This window comes from Poecilia reticulata, linkage group LG9, assembly GCF_000633615.1.
Source record: "Poecilia reticulata strain Guanapo linkage group LG9, Guppy_female_1.0+MT, whole genome shotgun sequence".
Classification (NCBI taxonomy): Eukaryota; Metazoa; Chordata; class Actinopteri; order Cyprinodontiformes; family Poeciliidae; genus Poecilia; species Poecilia reticulata.
The window spans coordinates 8,293,387-8,312,760 of record NC_024339.1 but is presented as its reverse complement, the minus strand read 5'-3'; the positions used below and the strand labels follow the sequence as shown (position 1 = coordinate 8,312,760).

Here is a 19,374-nt window from a genome sequence, read left to right as displayed (position 1 = left end):
TTGTCAGCATAACTTTATTTTGGCAATATTTGTTTTGGTCTGCTCTGTTTAAAGACGAAGGTTGTGTGAGCACCCGGTGGTATTTCTCACCTTTCCTTTTTTTTTTTTTTTTTAGAGGGATTGATGGATGTTTCCTTAAGCTAATGTTAGCTCAATGATTTACCAAAATAACTTGATCAGTTCAACTCATTTCCCTTTCAGTATAATAGCAAGCACTTTTTAAATACGACCTTGTTTCCTGTATACTTTGTGTTCTTTCCTCATGCTTGTAATGCAAACTTTCACACCAATTTTTTGTGTCTACACAAGAATATCACTGGAAGACTCTTGAGTTTGATTGATGTTGAAACTTGTCTGCTTGCTTTGCATAACTAGGTGTCAGTTTGAGGATTTGTGTGTTGAGATAGTATGATGAGAATGCTGTTAGGTGATCTGTAGAGATCTGCTTTCAGTGGCTACCGCACAGTTTGTTTCAGCACACAGACTCTGCTCGGTGTTTATTGCAGGGATTATGCTTAGAATATCTGCATAGAACGTACAGTTCGATTTAGGAATAAATGTGCGACATTCGGAAAGTCGCTCCATTTATTATTCGAGGCTCTTTGTGAGAAGTAAGCACTTTAAGTGGCTTACAAATCAAATAAGTCGCGTTTCCCCTTGCTCACTAGGCAAGGGGAAAAGTCAATTATCCAGGAAGTGATTATGCTTTGATTTAATGCTCGGACTGAGAGGACAGGCTCGTAGATAAGTTTTCCGTCATTGTGTTAAGAGGAAGAGAGATGAATCTGTCTGCACACCTCTATAGTGAAATGCTTAAAAAATAAAAATACTTTGAACTCAACATTAAATGTATTCAGAATTATCACACAGCCACCCTTAAAATTTGAGACCAAAAGATTGGTCTAGAAATTCAATGTATTCATTTTAATTAATTAGAGGTTAAGCAATGTGTTTTTTCAAACAAGGGGGAAAAACCTATGCAGTTAACACCTTAGTTTTGACATTGTGGCTCACTGGTAATATTGGGGCAGAAACCTCAGTCATCCTAAAGTGTGTTTACCAACTGTGAAGCCCAGGCCTAGGATGTAACGAGGACATCGGCGCTTCATGTCAAGGGTATCGCCTCACTGCAGAACATGCTGGAAGGACAGACAGCCAGAGCTAGTTTTAACTACAGCAGTCATGGAACAGGTTCACAGTAAACATAATCTTATGGATTTAGTTATCAGCTGGCAATTATTTCAAATGAGAAATAGTCTTGATTTCATGCATCTAAAATTAAGTCCTTAAAATACCTTAAGTTAATTTAAAAAAAGTAAGTTGGCCGTTATCACAGGTCTTAAATTTTGTCTTGACAGGGCTAATCTTGTGTAGGCTTTTTATTTATTTTCTCTCGCTGGACTTTTTTGTCAGACGAAAGTTTGAGTTGCACTCAGACATCTCGACTTGAGAAGTTGAGGCTACCGCTTACTAGCTTCTAAGATAACTTCTCTTGCTCGCTAGCTAGCTTTTTTTTTGCGTCTGTCCTGAGTAAATGTAATTTCTTGTCACCTTTTTGCAAGACAAAGTTTGCACATTTCTGTGCCGATATTGGTCTTAATTTCAGTTCATAATGGTCTTTAAAAAGTCTTAAAGTTGAGTTGGTGGTACCTGTGGTAGCCCTACAGGTACCCTTGTCAGGGTCAAAGTGTTTTCCTGCTGTCGGTGTGAACAGGTGTTTTGATACTGTTCCCTCATGATTATGGGAAGCGAAGGCACTGAGTTATGCATTGACTAAGTGCTGGTATCACTTCATACAAACAGAATTATTGTCCCAAATTGCTTGTTATCGTGACTATATTATACTTTTGAGATGTCAGAGAAGGTACGGCAGCATTGCCCCTCCTCCACCGACTGCTTTATGTGGCTATTTCTTGCCTACATGAGTGGAAGAATCAGTTAAGTGGAAGTTTTGGTTTGCTAACTAAAGAAGTTGTATTTATTCTGAAGGCAACACTATTTTAAAATTATTGCTGGCAAGCTAGAAACTGCACGTCTGTTAAGCAGCCAACTGCAGGCTGACTATGGGAGCAAATGGCTTAATGAATTAATCAGACTAATATTAGCTTCTTGTGCTTTTGTTGCTCTCTAAGGAGCCAAAATGGTAGCGTATTCTCCACAATAATTACTTGAAAATTACAACCAAATTATGGGATTGTTTGTTCTGTGTCCTGGCTTAAGTTTGTGTCGAACTCTTGATTACAATGCTGTAGTTAACATTTTTTCTTGAAGTAGTAGGAATAACTCTTATATAAACATTGTCTATAATAGTTTTTGGTTTTAAATACCGCGGTATTGTTACTTATTCAACGAGAAGCTCAGCATAACTTTCTTTTTGTTGAATAAGTTATTTAAAGCTAAAAGTTTGTTCAAAATGTTGTAAAAGTCATAATTTACTGCTAATGGCTTCTAATAAATGGTTACATTCAGAAAACATGCTATTCGTTTTAGACGCTGGCTTAAATCTTGCAATAACAGACGTTATTTTTAACTGTATGTGCCATCACGCAGTGTTATTGAGGTGGGAAGGGAATGTAGGTTGTGCAGGAAACACAGTTTGGGGGTCTGGTGTACATCACAGATACAGCTTGACAACTGCGTTGGTAGGTACTGTACAGCCAGACCGCCAATGTCCCTGTTCATTAGTCCCAAAAGAAAAGAAAATTCTTTGCACTTTATGTTTGTGCTGAAGCAAGCTGGATTGAGATTTATACAGCATTTAAAAAGAAAAACATTACACCTTTTTTTTTTCTTGTGGTATCCACAAAATCTTGATCCTACAAGCTTTCACTTTCCAGGGAGGAATTCCCACAACATACATTCTCTTTGCACCGAGGGCGATGAGTGTTGTGGTGGTCACAGACATGCTTCAGTGACTTCCAGCTGGTAGCTCTTCAGTGAACTGGGAACACCCAGACACCCAGTGTGAGATACAGCCCAGAGTGGTGAGCTAGTTAATGTCGCAAATGGAAACTCTGCTGGCGTGTTTTCAATTGGGAGCCCTGTTACTTGGAATCGATTCTTTTTCTGGATATTTTAATTAGCCAACATTGTTGACAACTTTGTTTTTTAAAGAAACTTCTAGTTGTTTTTTTCCCACACCTTCACTTTGATGCTAAAATATGTTTATTTTGTTAAAAAAAACAAAACAAAAAAAAAACAGTGAGCTAAGCTAACCTATGCTGGTAGTTTATGTTAGAGTTCTATGCACGAACCTATTTTTGTTTAAATATAATCTTATGCAATTAACTGCAGTGTGCAATATTATCAAATTGATTTAAATAAACAGTCTTGTCCGTCATAATAAAGCAGAATCTCTAAACTGTCTGAATGGAAAAACAGGTTTCTGAATTAAAAATTGTTTATTCATTGAAAACCACTAATGAATTTGATCATGACTCTAAAAATCGGAATTTACTCGATTTGCGAGACACTGGCAGACTAGCATCTCCAGTTAGCATAGCTTGCCAACTGCGTACGGTGTCAGCCAGGGCATGTTACTGTGGAATATCTTCCTGCCCTCAGCATCACCATCCACAATGATTCTTTGAAGATACTTTGATGATGACATTTAATCCCCCATTTGGGATTAAATTATGTATTTTTCAATTGAATTAATTGTGAAGAAACTGTTGGTTCCCTTTAAATAAGGACTGTAAACATTGTTTACTGCGGCTTTTGATCAAATAGTCTCGATAATGAACTGCTTGCACAATCACTGGGTGATTGAAGCGTGAGATTCAACACTTAAAGGCATTTTAATATTTGTTTACTTTTATCCAATGTTTTTCAAAGTGTTCTTTTTATTCCTTCTTATTTTTATGCGTCTCATTTGATTTAGTGTAACTCACTTTGGACTGCCCGGTGTATGAATGATGCTGTAAACATAAACTCACCTGGCCTTGAATCTCGTTAAAGACATTTTATTGGATGGTAATTTATTTAGCAATTTTGAGACCACAACTTTTTAAAACCTCAGTATGACCCTGGTAACTTGTTTAAAAAGTGCCTTCCTTTAACTCTCCCCAGGCCCAAAATCAATATAGCCAAGAACTGTGTGGACTGCAATAAATGTTGGCTGTTTATAGAAGTGCTGTAATCAAGGTGGTAATATTTTTTGTGATGTTTTAATAAAGTCAGTCAGAAACTACAATTACTTTGTTTCTTTGCCAAATCAACATCCAGTTGGCTGCAGCTGATTCTATAAAACACTGCTGTTGAAATAAAAGCAATGAATTTGATTATTTTCCCAGAAGCAGGATGGACTCGTCACTATCCAGGGTCTATATCTGCAATTAATCCAATGCAGACAGTAACAGTATTGATCATTTTCTAATGTTGTGCAGCTCTAAGCTTAATGCTATATGGTCCACTAATCCAACACATCTTAATAAAAAAAATAAAATAAAATAAAATGCACACAGCAGAAAAATACACGCAGTTTTAAACCCCCCATCCACTAAAAACCTAAATGTTTTTGCTCCATAAAACCAAATCCTCTTTTGCGTTTCCCTTTTCTTGCTTTTCATTTGGTGAAAAGCTCTGAGGCGTGCAAATGGAGTTTTCGTTTACAAACCGCTACACCCTCAACACACCGCCATAAATCTGTTGTCAACTTGATGAAAGCATATGGTCATATGTCTCAAGGGTTCTTTCATGATTGCATTTTTTTTAATCTATAGAATCTTTCTAACTTACTGTATTGCTTTTTTATTGATAGAAAAATTGTAAATGCTATGCTACCCTATAACACAAACTTTAATGAACTTGAATTATTTCCTTTTCTCATAGTTGAACATATTTTAGGACTATTGTGTAATATTTAATGTGCTACTTATCTAATCCATTTAAAACAAATTATGTGACCTACTTACAGTTACCTTTCACCTATTTCATCATGGAATCTCATTAGAGAAAGAAACTTGTTTTATTAAACCATCTATTACTGCACCATAAATTATGTCAGATGATAAAATGTACCAGAAATTAATGCGATAAACGATAAAATTGTTTTTGAATCCACAATGGTAACGGCATAATAATCCTCTCTCAGATCAATACATTTTAATTCCTAACAAACATTTAACACTGAAACTATAAGACATTTAACTTCTAATAAAACGGGTACTAAAGTTCTTGTAAACAAAATTTCACAAAAGGGGCTTTAGACGAAGACTTCTGGCTGAAACCTTTTGTCATCCAGCCTTTAGTAGGAAGAGAGAAAGACGCAAATAAAACAGTCATGGAAATGGATGTTATTATTACTATTCATCATGTGATTGATTTTTATTGCTTATTGCGACAGGCTTACACATACATATATTGCGTAATCGAAATGCCCCATTTTTGAAGTTGACACCAGTTTTTCTACACGTCTTTCCAAACCTAACTGTCAAACCTCTACCTGTCGTTGAAGTATCGGTTTCAGAATCATGTCTAGAAATGCTCGGCGTCCTCACTGCCAGTGCCTGTGATGTTTGTGCAGAGGAAGTTGCGTTGGAACAGATTGAACTACAAACGGTGAGACAGGTTGCGGTTTTTAAAGCGTCGACCGTGCCTCTGTCTAACAGACGGGTTTTGTCCGTGTCAGAGTTAACTGTGGCTGTTCACCTTTCCCACAACAGGTCTTGAGTTGCCAATTTGTTTGTTGTGACCACAGGTTTCCTTTGTGAAAGTTGAGCAAAGGTAAAAGCTAGATCAGCCTAGAGGTGTGAGGATGTTCTGTCAAATGTTTGGCCCTAATGGTAATGCGCCAGCCACCTGCATGCTTGCAGCTGCGCTATATATCAAGCTGAAACAGCCAATAATTATGTCACCTGCTGCGTTTTTACAGACTCTCCGTCACCTAATTTTGCACTTCATTTGGGTGGGGACGGAAGTCTACTTTACTTTAAATCGTGATTTGATTGGATTTGATTTTAAGTTGGTTTCTGCGTTCTTCTTGGAACCTGAACACACACCCCTCCCTTCGGTAACCAGCGTGTGTAGGAAACATTCTGTGCCGTCAGTATTCGTAGGTTTACCAGAAAGCAGTGGATGTTACTTCCTTCTGCTTGTAAATGAACTGTGCTACTTTCCCAATTTCACCGGCTGTTGTACTTAAACTTCCTCTCTTTTCATTGTGTTTTGTGTAGTTTAGCTTCTGCTGCTGCGAATAGTGCTAAATGTTGAATACGAGTTCATCACACCATGATTTATCTGGAAATGGTGTGTCATGTCACGTAAATCTTAAATTTGAAACTGGGTCAACGGTGCCACATGACAGCAGCCTCTTCCTGAGGAAAAACATAGTTGGGGTTGGGTGACATGTATAATGATATTTGTTACAGTTTGATGATGTTAAAAGCCACTGACCTGATACTGAACTGTTTGTCTCCTGTGTTTTTATGAGGCCATGAATGATGGTATAAACTTTAAACTGCGATAACCTTTTTCTGTGTTTGGAAACTCTGCATTTGGCATAAAATGTAAAATAAAGAGCAGGCTTATTGATTCATTTTTTTTATACCCTCCCCCAGAGATTAATATTAGCTAGATGTTGAATACGCTTATGATTTACAGAACTTAATGTTTGTTTTTTTTTTTTTTTTTTTTTTTACATATTTGACACTATTGATGCGCCCTGTTTATATACTGATGTATATACCCTAATTACAGTACAATTTATGAATGTAAATGCATTTAAATACAACTAGGAAAAATTTTCTTTTCAAAATTTTCTCGAGAGGAGCCAGTTGAGGTGGCTCGGGCATTTGGCCAGGATGCCTCCTGGACGCCTCCCTGGTGAGGTGTTCCGGGCACGTCCCGCCGGGAGGAGGCCTCGGGGAAGACCCAGGACACGCTGGAGGGACTGTCTCTCGGCTGCCCTGGGAACGCCTTTGGGTTCCCCGGGAGGAGCTGGAAGAAGTGGCTGGGGAGAGGGAAGTCTGGGCCTCCTTTCTGAAGCTGCTGCCCCCGCGACCCGACCCCGGATCAGTGGCAGAAAATGGATGGATGGATAGGAAAAATGTTATAAAAGTTTTTAAAAATTTCTCTGTCCCTGCCTTTTTGAGTTTTTAGTTCAGCCTTTTATGCTATTAATATTTTCTGTTTTTTGATGAGCTATTGAAGTTATTGTCTTGCACAAGGTAGACTAATCATCCACTCATTTTGAAACTAGCTTTCAAACACTCATTTTACAGAATAGCAAACTTTATTCTGGTGTTTGTAGAATAACATAAGCTTTTAAAACAACGTTGTGTCAACAGGAATGATGGCAGATGCTCTTTTAGTTTGTAAGTGTTTGTGAATAGAAATGTATCCAACCAGATGTTTTTTCCTTTTTTTCTGAACAAAGGAAACACACAGAGGTTTTCTTTCAGTCAGCTGGCTGGTGGTGTGCAGCAATAAATGTTAGGAGTTTGGGACAGGGGTTGTGAAATGTGCTCCAGTAAAACTCTGGGCACTCAACTCCCCCTATCATCAAAAGTATTTAATTACGACTGTTTAAAGGAAATGTTTTTATTTTTTTCCCCTTTAGAGCCTTTTGAACTTTGGTACCAGTAAATTGAATATGCCTAATTGACTAATTTGTAAAAAGAAAACGTCGTTTGTGGAAACCTGCTGCTCATCAGACCAGCTGAAACTGTCTACTGGCGAAAAAGTCCCCAGCACTTTGATTTTTCTTGACATTGACAGACCGGCCCTCCAAGTTATGTCTGCACATTTATAATTAAAAATAGTGACCTCACTGTTGCCAACTCAACAATTTTCTTGCTACATTGAGCAACATTTCAGTCAAAAAAATTTGGTTTCGATCGGAATTAAAAGATCAGTAATCGGCGATCGGCCAGAAAACTGCAGTCGGTGCACCTTTAGTGTTAATCAATTTGATGAATTGAAATCAGGTGTGCTGAAACTGTACAAGCTGTAATATATGAATCTATTTTTTCTCCTTCCTTTATCCTGATAAGATCTTTGGGTGAGAGCAGACAAGTGTTTACTTTTTCAATGTGATGGAAAACAGGACCCTTATCTTTTTATGGCTAAAGGAGGAAAAAAGAGAAAGTGTTTTTCTGAAAGTATTAAAAATCAAGTCCGTTAACAAGTGGTTATGCATGTTTAATGCCTGTGACTGTTTATCTGCTGAGCTCTGGGCTGAGTAAAAGAAAAGGGTAAGCGAGCCTGAGCCTCCTTTGCCAGGGCCCTTCTGTAATGAGGCTCCAGGGAGATAAATCCTTACGAGACCTGACAGGGTGCCACATTCCTGGGCTGATTCCTGGAAGCCCCCTCCGCTCATGAGCTCTGCTCTCTAGGGCACCGCTTTATAAACTTCAAATGTTTCTCCTCAAATCTTTTTTCCTTTTATTTTTTTTATGCTCCTGAATCTTGTAGCCCATTTCACTTCAATCACTTCATAATTCTTCCCTTTTTCACATCTAATGTTCGTCCTTAGGAGGGATATCAAGTCTAATCTTTGGGGGTACAACTTGTAACAGAGAACAATGTGACAGTTTGACTGAGAAGTAAAGCAAAAAATAGACCCTGTGACGGTTTGAAAATGGGGAAGGATTTCCAGTTTTCTGGAAGTCTGTTTTATATATAACGCAGCAGTCGTTATGGATTATACATCTAGGAAACCGGATTAACCTGCACATGTGGGTGGATGTAATGTGAAGATTTAATAATATAAAAAAAAGAAATCCTATTGAAGAATTTGTTTTTGGATTATGAGCAACACAGTATTCACCAATCAGCTTCTAACATCCTGGTGCAGCGATTGATAGATCAGGTTAGAAGATATTAAACTATCTTTTTAATCTGCACCATACAGTTTCAGTTGAATTTAGCTCCAGCTGTTGGCCGGATGTCGTAAGGGGAATTTATCAAAAAACATTTTGTTATCGTGGTAACTAGAAAAGTCTCTCTAAAGATGACTGGAAACCCCCCAAAAACTTAGTGTTGGTACTTTTCACAACATGAGAACATCAGTAGAAATGAGCAGAATCAGAGATATGATTAAACACAGCTACTGTGGTCAGCTTACTGGTAGAAATCATAAGTTTTAGGTAACTTTAACATTTTAACATGTTTTTTTTTTTAAAGAGCTGTGTTTGGCATCTGTCTGCAGGGATTTGAAGTGAGTCATACATTTGCCCTGGAAGTGGTAAATATTTTCTTTAATTGTCAAAAGTTGTACTACTCTGGAAAATTTTCATCATCACTCCGAGACTTCATCATCAAACTTTGACCTGAAAGAATGACAGGTGTATACTTTCCAGCTTTCTGTGCTGATCTGAGGTGTTGGCTTCAGATAATCAATAACTGTCGACATTTATGTCTTTTTGTTCTTTTTTGCCAATTCATATTCAAGATTGATTTTTGAAAATTCCTTTCTTCCAGGCATCTACCATCTACACTTAGCACTCTTAACTTTTTATGTTTAGGGTTTTGATAATGTTTGATGTTTGACTTTTTGTCAGTCTGTAAATCTTGCCTCCACCCTATTTGTATTTTCAGTTATGTCTTTCCCTTTTTCTGCCCATTGTCTTTCATTTCTTTTATTCTCCATATTGTGTTCAGATTTCTTTCCTGAGACCTTTATGTCTTCATTCATCTTCATCATTTGACTTTTACATGTATTTGTTTTAGAAATGCAAATTACAGGCTGATTCCATGCATGGTGATTCATTGTCACACCTGTTTCTTTTTCTCTTTTTTCCCCTCTCTTTTGCAACAAAGTAAAAAAAAAAAAACTACTGGCTACGCATTGTCAAAGTTTTGACTTCATCTATTTCTGCCAGGGTTGTAATATCAATCTTCAATGCACTCATTGAAGATGGATGTGTAGTAATGTGGGAAAATTTTTTTGCTTGTAAGAAAAATCTGACAGATCATTGTGTGCTAAATAGTTTGGCTTTACGCACGCAATGGGAAGCATGAATGACCGCAAGACTTGGCGTGTAATAATCTTGAGAAAGTTGAAATGGTTTCGGGGGGTCAAAGGATTTATGCAAGAGAATAAAAATGTTAAGCATGATCTAATGGCTTTTGGGACAGAAAAGCAATTGTTTATGCTGCAGCTAAAATGGCATTTTTATTATAGTAATAAAAATGCCCTAAAAAACAAAATGTCTTTATTCAACTTTATATAGAGTGATATGATTATTACTAACTGATATTACTTGATTAATTAGTCGGGCTGTCTGCTCAGGTAGACCAGCCTGCAGTTAATGGGGAACCGAATAAGGTCAGTACTTTTATAAGTACATCATTGTGACAGTATGGAGGAAGAACGGGGGATTTTCCATGCTTGTCCTGAATGCAACGTAGCACACGCAAGAGCGTAATGACATTAGCAGCCGCTAGTTCAGTAAACAAAGTAAGCATGGCCGATGGAAAACGCTCAAAGTTATGGCTCCACTTTTCAAAATGCGATGCAGATTATGCCCGTTGCAATATTTGCGACGCGAAGTTCAGTGGCGGCGGAGAAAACGCATCTGGCTTGAGAAAGAACCTGGTTCACCACAAGATTTTTCTTAAGGCTAAAGAGCGCACAGCCGACAGCCTCAGACCTAAAACTGCTGCATTAGCTTTCGTTAGCACGCCTGCATCTGTCAGCGACTTTTCATCTGTAGTCAGCAACATGGACGAACAAATGTTTAATACGCTTGGTGATGGCGACAGCGACATTTACGAGGCAAGTGAGGGAAAAATGACAAATCGGAATACAAGGAGTTGGATTTTAATTTGTGCAATTAGACAAAACACTCTGTTGCTCTGACGAGTTTTCTCTCTGCGTAATACTCCCCCTTCAAAACTATTAGTGGCAGCAGAAGTATTTCTAAACCCCTAGATGTGTTTTTCTCCAGTGTGCTGAAACAAGTGGGGGAGGGGCAGAATTGTTGCTTTACATTCCGTACAAGAAAAGCAATTTTTATTTTTATTTATTTTTTGTCATAGGAAATGTTTCCAAACTAAAGTTATTTTTCTTGTAAGCGAGGCAAAGGTGGGAAAAGCGGAGTAACGCATCACTCATACAGGCAGAGAAAACCTTTTCTGGCATCTCATTTACAGGACTGCAAAAGGCAAGAACAATACATGGAAAATGTTTGGCAAAAATGGAACAACACAGATTTAAAAAAAAAAAAAAAAAAAAAACAAAGGTGTGAAATGAATGACGTGACAAAATTCAAAGAATGCAGCCTACAGTCTTCTGCAGTCCATGGATTTAGGCCAGTTATACAAGTGCAGATTAAAGTCGTCAGGTTTTTCTGAAATAATATTACTTTACACACACAGAGGTATGACTAATACTGCCGGGCCATGTTTTGCAGTTCCAACTCTTTATGCCAGTGTTCACGACCACTGCATAAATGTCTCGTATACCATCCATCACTTTAGTGGTAACAAGGAAAATCGCATAATCACCAGGCTAACTTGTTTGCTTTAAAGCAGTCTTTCGTGACTGACACTTTATTGACGATTCAATTTGAACTGGAGCTATCGTAGCAGGCGAACTGAAAATCCCAAAGAGCGTTGAAACCCGTTTTGAAGGTAATTTATGTTCAACAAGATCATATTTCTAGATATTGGACTTTGTTTTAAAAACAAAAACAAAAAAACAAACGTTTTCTGAGGTGCAGCTTTTTGAGGTGCAGCTTTTAGAGCTGCGAAGCTACCAGGTCGCTCTAGACGGAGATTTGATTTAGTGTTTATGTCAGTGGAATTAAACTGTTGTTTGAAGTCTGCCTCCTGCTCTTCTTGGCAGGCTGGAAGCTGTCTGTGTGCTCCGTGCTAGTATTTCCACAGCCATTCCTAAAATGGAGCGGGAGGGTGGCGGGGCGTACAGAGGGGGTGGGGAGGTAAGCGGATGAAATATTGGCTCGCACCGCTGAAGGCTGAGGCCCTCCGCTATGTGGAAGAGAAGAGAGCAGAGCAGCGGAGTGAGGTGACTGGGTTCATTCGCTGTGCTGGCTGGGAGCCATCGACTTGCCTGTGGGTGTCTGTAGCAGTGCCAGTGCATGTGTTTAGCCTCTTGTCTGGAAGGTCCCATTCCACCTCAAAGTGGATGTCAAATTTCTCTCATTGTGTCTCAGTTTTCCATCCTTCGGTCTTGTGTAGATCTTGTGACTGCATTAGGGCTTGTTTTCTTCCTTTAGGGAACTTCTCTGAACTGGATTGTCATCAAAGAGCAGCTTTTGACACAGATTTTCCTTTTCTTTTCTTTCTATTTTTTTTTTTTTGCTCCTCACTTTTTCTTTATTTTGTTTTTCCCTCTAGAAATGATGCTTTTTGCATCAGCATATCCTGCTTTTTTTTTTTTTTTACTTTCTCAGCTCTGAGAGGCTCTAAAGAAGCGTAAGCGTTTCCCAAAATATTTGAAGCCGAGTTTAGACTAAGCACAAAGGATGTTCTCTTTCTTTAGTCTGTGTGAGACTTTGAGTAGTGTTTCTCCTGTCTCGCGGCCTCTACGAGCCCATGTTTACAGAGCTCCTCTGTGTCTTAAAGCCAGAACCATGTTCAGCCTTTCGTAATGGAGCTCTTTGCGTAACGGCAATCAAGTGACACTTTGTGTCTGTGACAGTTGAGCAGGAAGGAAGGGCATATAGAGCCCCTCTTTGTGCCTCAACACCCCTCCCCCCCCAAAAAAAACAACAACAAAAAAACTAAGTTAGGCTGAGACAATGGCAACTTGCACATTTGCACCCTAACCTTTGCATCTTATCTGATCTTGCACTATAAAAACATCTTGTAGAGGGTATTATTCAGTGTGTCTTAGTTGGGAAACTTTAAAAGAAATCACTGTGAGGAACTCTGACCTACTGTGGAAGTTGCTGACCTTGCATTAGTACATAAAAATAAATAAGAAAAGATCAGCATTTTTCTAGAGATTCGTTTTTAAAATGTTAAATGGGTCTTTGAATTGAGTAATCCACTAATAAATACCCCTTTTTTTCCCCTTCTCCATTATTGCAGTTTACGTACTTTGAATATGAACTGCTATTAGATTAGGCAAGTTGATAGGAACATTTTTACTGCATTTCTATCTTTGGTTGTTCTTCACCGTTCACTTTTCCTTTCCTTCCTACATGTAAAGCAATGAGTGGATCTATTTCTCAACACTTCAATGTTTATCAGAGATAAGAACACATTGCTCAACCTCTAAGGAGAAACCACTCAAATTTACTGCTTGAATCGATTTATTAATATGAAACTAATTCATATTAGCATGTATTGACTGACGAGTTCCATAAGCCCAAACCGAGAATAACAAGCCACAAAAATGGATAATTTGCTTCCATTGTTTAAAAAGCCTTTGGCAAGAAAAATGAATGAACTATCGGCTACTTACTCAACCAGTTCAGACTCTTAAGAGTTTTCAAAAAAAAAATTTTCTCAACCTCCCATGGAAAAGTCCTCATCTCTTCTGATGATCTATTTGGCTATCAAAGCATGGGGAATAGTAGAAAGCAGGGAGTCCATTCAATAATATCAGTGGCATTGAATCTCTCTGGACTCAGTAATTGAAACGCCTGGATATTTGAATTTTCAGCGAGTTGACTGCCAGCGGTGTCCAAGGGTCACCCGCTGGCAGCGTGTGCCAGTATTAACCCAGCGTTGATACTGGATACTCTTCAATGCAAGTGCTGATGCTGTGAGCCGTGTGTAGGCTGACACGGTCCATCAGCAGCAGGGAGAGGATGTTTGGTATAATTTTGTTCAAAGTGGAATGGAAAACAACCTTTTTCTTCAGAATGGCAGTAATGAAGAAAACTGGACAAACCCAAATGGGGGAGACCTCTCAGCCTTGGAAACCAGTGATCAAACTGTTCTGAAGAGGGCATGTTCTTATCCAAGTCCAGGATCCCCACAAAGTCCATATTACATCAGCAAACCGGCAGCCAAAGCACACAGTACTGATTGGGTTTGAGGTTTCTCACCCAACTTAATCAACATGAAGGATGTCTCATGCAGAATCGTGGGGGGAGGGGGAAAAATCCTCGGAGGTTTTTGAAAATTCAAATATGAAAATTATTCTAGCAAAGAATATTTGAATTTGTCTGCTGCAAAATGCAAAACCTGTCGCCTAAAATGGGAGTAATGTTTGTGGGTCACATTATACTAAGCATTAAGCAATCAATTAATCTCATGATAAATTAAAATGAGCTACTGAATGGCAATTTTGTTTAGAGACATCATAATCAATTTTGTTGATGGTTGTGGCTGAAAATACTTTAGTTTAATTTTATTTATTGTTTTTTGTTATATTTTATTTAGGCTATTGAAGATATCTTCCATTTTCAGTTTGGAGTGTTCTTTACAACTTACTGGTCTTTGAGTGTGAACTTGCATTATTATGCCATTATTGACATATCACTTGAAAAGGGTCTTCATAATATTACCGTTTCTCGAAATAATTTATCGTCCATCAAAAGTTATTGTGACAGGCCTCCATTATGCTCCATTTGTCTGTTGTCATGGAGAAGAACGATGCATTCTTCTCATAGCGGCCATGCTGGCACTCTTTCGAACCCAACAGTGATCTCCCTTGTGTGCCTGCCTAGAAAGTAGAATGTCTGCAAACAGCAACGCTGTTTAGAAGGTGAAACCGTTTCATAGTGACTCGGCGTTTCTCAGCAACTGCTTCTTCACATAGCTGACAGATTTAACAGGTTTTGTCTGACATGCTTTAGCCTGGAGCAAGTCGTCGTCTTACCCTGAAGTAGAAGAATACCGCAACATCTAAATTGGCAGATTTGCTGCACTCCGTTTAGCCTTACTGTTATCTCCTTTAGGGTCTCACTCTCCTGCATCCTGATTGAACCACAGATAAAGTTTCAACATCTCTTCGGAAATACGGTTTCTCTCAAAATAAATTTCTGGGTCTCAGTCTTTGATTTGCTTTTTTATGGAACAGATGATGAATTGCATTGAATCCTCTTCTCTCGGCAGCAACTTCCACACTGAGGAGTTTTGGTGTTACCTCATGCTACTACTGCCTGGCTGTGGTGCATTAACTAGTTGCAAAAAGATTGGATTTCTCGTGGCTAAGGGGCAAATTGTCAAGTAGGTCAAAGAGAGGCCAGTAGTTGTGTGCCATTGTGAAAAAGCTGAAATCGATGAACCTCTATCTGGGTGTTGATTGTTTTGTAGGAAGCTTCTGCAGCAACCAGAAAATTCAGAACCTTCTTGTTTTCTCTGTGCTATGTCAAACGTGGTTGTAGAGGCCATGTTGAGCATAGAGTTGCAGCGACACCTTTAGTTTCATGATTTGAAAAACACAGGCGTGAGAATACTTTTTGGTTTTAGTCTGCGTAGAATAATGTCGGTTTTATAGTGCCCTGGGTTGAAATAGTCATCTAGCAAGGCAGTGAAGGCTGAGTTGGGAGTGGCAGCTTTTCTGTCACTGGGCAAAATTGCAGTCCACTCAGAACACTTGACTGTGCTGTCAAGACTTCAGGGAGTTAGTCTTTTGGTCCATATTTCTGTCACTCTGCCTCCTGTTGTGCGCCTCGCATGGCAACGAAACCTGAAGAGGGAGCGAGGCGTCACTCGTCAGAGGCTGAAAGAAATGGCAGGAGTCCTTATTTCTTTGTTGGCAAGAGCGGCAGGGACACGTCACAAGCCTTAGTCAGCCTGGTAGTACTACTACATGCATGTATGTCTGCTTGAGAGCGTCACGGCCACAAGCTGGACGACTCTGAAGATTGTGCTGTTAGTGAAAATGAACCCAAAGAACATTTGTTTTAAAGGTTGCCTAGAGTTGAAATTATCTTCAGTTTATTGAAGTTTTTAAAACCATTACTCAGGGTATCTGATCCCTATTATTGAGCACATATTGTTTCTATTCAGGGAAGATGCAAAAGCAAAGCATGAAGATTTCTTAAAGCGTGAAATGTTCAGTGGCAGGATGTATCAGTGATTTTCAGGAAGTACGGTTGGACTACGCTATAGAAAGGTGACCGGTCTCCTGCTCTGAAAATTGGGTATATTGGAATAAATTGTTCAATTAGGTTAATAATGGTTTGAAATTCCTTATATTACAGAATATAGATGGTAATTTGAAACTGTAGAGCAGGGACAAACGTTTTACTTATGCTAGCAAAAATAATAGCTGTTGGATGAAGGACAAATAGGATTCAGTATCTGGTTTATTCTGTCTAAAATGTTGATTCACATTGCTGAATTTAAGTTCAGCAGTTCAGTTCAGTTCTTTACATATTTCAACATTTTTTATAGGTTCTTTTTTTTAATTTTGTTTTGAGAGCTAGCTATGAATTAAATCTTTTTGTGCGCTCTGCACAACGACTCTCCTTCCGTTTATTTTAAATTCTTGTGTATTTTCTTAAACCTGAAAACATTGTAAGGATTTTTTTCTTGAAATATTCACTGCAGCACCATCACTATATAACTCCATTTTGAGATAATAGGGATGATGTAATGTGCAAGACTTCTACACAGTAAAATCATACTATCTAACCTGATTTACCTACACAGACATACCAAACAGAATGTTGTTAATGATTTTAATTCTTTTTCTAAGGCTTTGAATGGACAACATTCATTTCTTTTTGCACTATGTTAGTTTCTCTTTAGAAAACACTAGGGGATTTAAGAACACTGTTAAAAATGGTTGTGTCCAATGTAATATTTGAAGTGGAAGCAGCTCACTTTAGTGCAGCACGTTTGACTAATATTGTATTTTAAAACAGTGAAAATGTATTTGGAGGTGGCATTTTTACTAGCAAGAGGGATTAGCATAGCTAGCGTTACTTAAACGGTCTATGTGAAACAGCTTGTGGAATGTTATTATCTTAACTCCGACATTTTTGAATGGCTGCCAATTAGGGGTGAGCGATATGGACTTATTATACATTCTGTGGTACTATTGTGATAATGATAAAAGTGATAATATGAGCTATTTATTACTGCTTTTGTAGGCAATTATATCACTGTGACTACATGTTGTCATACCAATCATTGCACCACAAACACAGAGCTGCTCTTGAAAAACATACTGGCTTGTAATGCGCTTCTTTAGGACACCAGTCACATAAACTGTGATTTGTATTGCAAAACTGCTCACAGTAACTGCATTTAATAATACTGTAAAATGTATTGTTGTTTATTGATATCCTCAATAAAGAAAGAGTGGAGACAATAGTAAAACTAACTGTCTCAATAATACAGACAGTTTTGGGGGTGGTTCAAACATCAATTTACATTTATTGTGATAGCGAAGAATCAAAATTCTTAAAAGAAATTTATCATGATAAACGATACAACTAACGTCCAACTTTCCTGCCAACATTTCTCAATCCAGCATAGCTGACATAGGTTGGCAGTTGAGAAGGAGAAAATTCAGGCAACTTTCAATACAGCCTTTTTGCTACCGCTTGAAAATGTCTCTCTCTCACCGTCACGCAGCCTGAATTAACCACAGACGTATCTAATTATATCATAGAAAATGCTGCTCAACAACTTCCACATTGAATAGCTATCTCGACCTGTTAATATTTAGTACATTTATCGATAAAAAAGGTTGAAATTTAGAGTGTCAAAAGGTCTGGTCACCAGTCGGAAACAGACAATCTGCTGAATACTGCCACCAGCTGATTTCTCCTTGAGTTTCTATTAACCTTATAAGTGTTGCAACTACAGACATTGAAATATGGACATAAATCAAGTTTCCTGATATTTGCATGCATCTTGTTTCAGTTTTAGTCAAAAGCCAAAAGGCATTTAGAAACTGGATATCTGGTTGAACGTACAAACATATTGTTCAGTGTTACAAGAGTGGAGATTGTTTGTGAAGACGACAAGTTAAGGCAATTAGTTCACTGCTGTCGTTTTGTGTGTGAGTGCAAATTAGTTCATGGAATACATGTGTTTTTAGATACCTTCCTTCTGTATGGGTTAAATCACTGAATACATGTTAGGTCTGCAGCTGGTCGGTAGATCTATTATTGTAATCAATGTTTGTGTTTGCGTCTACTGCAGCGAAGACACCATTGAAATAATAATACACAGTGACTATTGCCTTGAGGGTATATTTGTTAGCAATATATTGTGTAGCTAAATGTGAATTTGTAGGGAACACAGACAGGCGCATGAACTACAAACCTACAGTCAATAAGAGTTTACACGTTTAGAAAACAATTACAATTTCTCGCATTGACAATTTAGTTGATTTTTTTGTTTTTTCCAAATTTACTAAGAGAGCTTTGATGTTTTTCCATCACATGTACATCTTTGTTACACGGTATCTCTCTTTTTTTAAGTCTGCACACTTTGTAAGGACCTTTTTCTGCATCTCGGCAGAATCACGTAGGTGCAACCTTTGTGAGATGCAATCACCTACATTGTGTGCTTGACACAGTAAAATCATACGTTTTAGTCTTTTTAAGTTTTGCCACTGAGATCCTTCTCACTAATGCACCTTTTCTTAAGCATGTAGTTCTGAATGTGTTAAAGGTCAGAGCCTGGATGTTTATCTTGCACACTGCTTGATGTGTGCATTCAGCTTGGTTCAGTGGTTTAGATAATGTGTAGCAAAAAAAAAAAAAAAAGTAGCTTTTTCTTTATTCAGTGCATGTCTCTTATCTACCAGGAGTTTTTTTGTTTTTTTTTATTTCCTCTGATTGCTGTCTATATTTTTGCACGGTATCTGGGTGACCCAAGTGATCTTTGCATGTGAGTGCAGTTTCAGGACAGTGGGCCATTCATCGGGCAGTAGCGGAGGGGCTGAGCGTAGCAGGTGCAGGGACTTAGTCCTCTATCTTCGAAGTGGTGGAAGGGGGAAGCAGCTGTGGTAGGAAGCCGATGATTCTCTGATATTCGGTGTAGATAGTCACGCACACTTAACCCTCAAGGTGGTCAGCTGGTACTTGCCAGGTCGCACTAAGATCTTGCTCAACTTCAACAGAAAGTTTAATAGCTTTATTCCTTTCATGTTATTGTCCACAATGTTTTATCTGAGACTTCTTCTGGTTTCTCAATTCTGTTTTTTTTGTCCTTCTCACCACAGGTTGCAGGCTAAAAGATACGGCCCATAATGCATGGCACTTTCTTGACAGCCTCACCTTCTCCCTGCTTGTAGAGGAAGCGGCGGTGCCAGCATGTCCTCTCATCCCCAGTCTGTGCCGCCAGGCCGGAGAACTGTGGACTCACGGCACCTGCACAACCCTGCCACGCTGTCCCTGCAGCTGCAGCGGCCACACACGGTAAGGGGCTTTTCACCCACCTCCAGCAGTTGGAAACAGTTGTAGAGCAGCTCTCTCTCTCTCTCTCTCTCTCTCTGTCTCTCTCTCTCTCTCTCTCTCTCTCTCTCTCTCTCTCTCTCTCTCTCTCTCT

At 38.6% G+C, this 19,374-nt stretch overlaps 1 protein-coding gene across 4 annotated transcripts in view; it reads left to right on the top strand.

Annotated features, from left to right (window-relative positions):
- ncor2 (nuclear receptor corepressor 2) overlaps positions 1-19,374 on the top strand; it is a 115,859-nt gene that overhangs the window by 9,052 nt on the left and 87,433 nt on the right. For all 4 annotated transcript variants that reach the window (XM_017306696.1, XM_017306695.1, XM_008417496.1 and 1 more), the window contains exon 2: positions 19,049-19,244. In XM_017306696.1, the coding sequence (XP_017162185.1) occupies positions 19,140-19,244 (105 nt within the window). In that variant the 5' untranslated portion in view covers positions 19,049-19,139. The remainder of the gene's footprint in view (positions 1-19,048; positions 19,245-19,374) is intronic.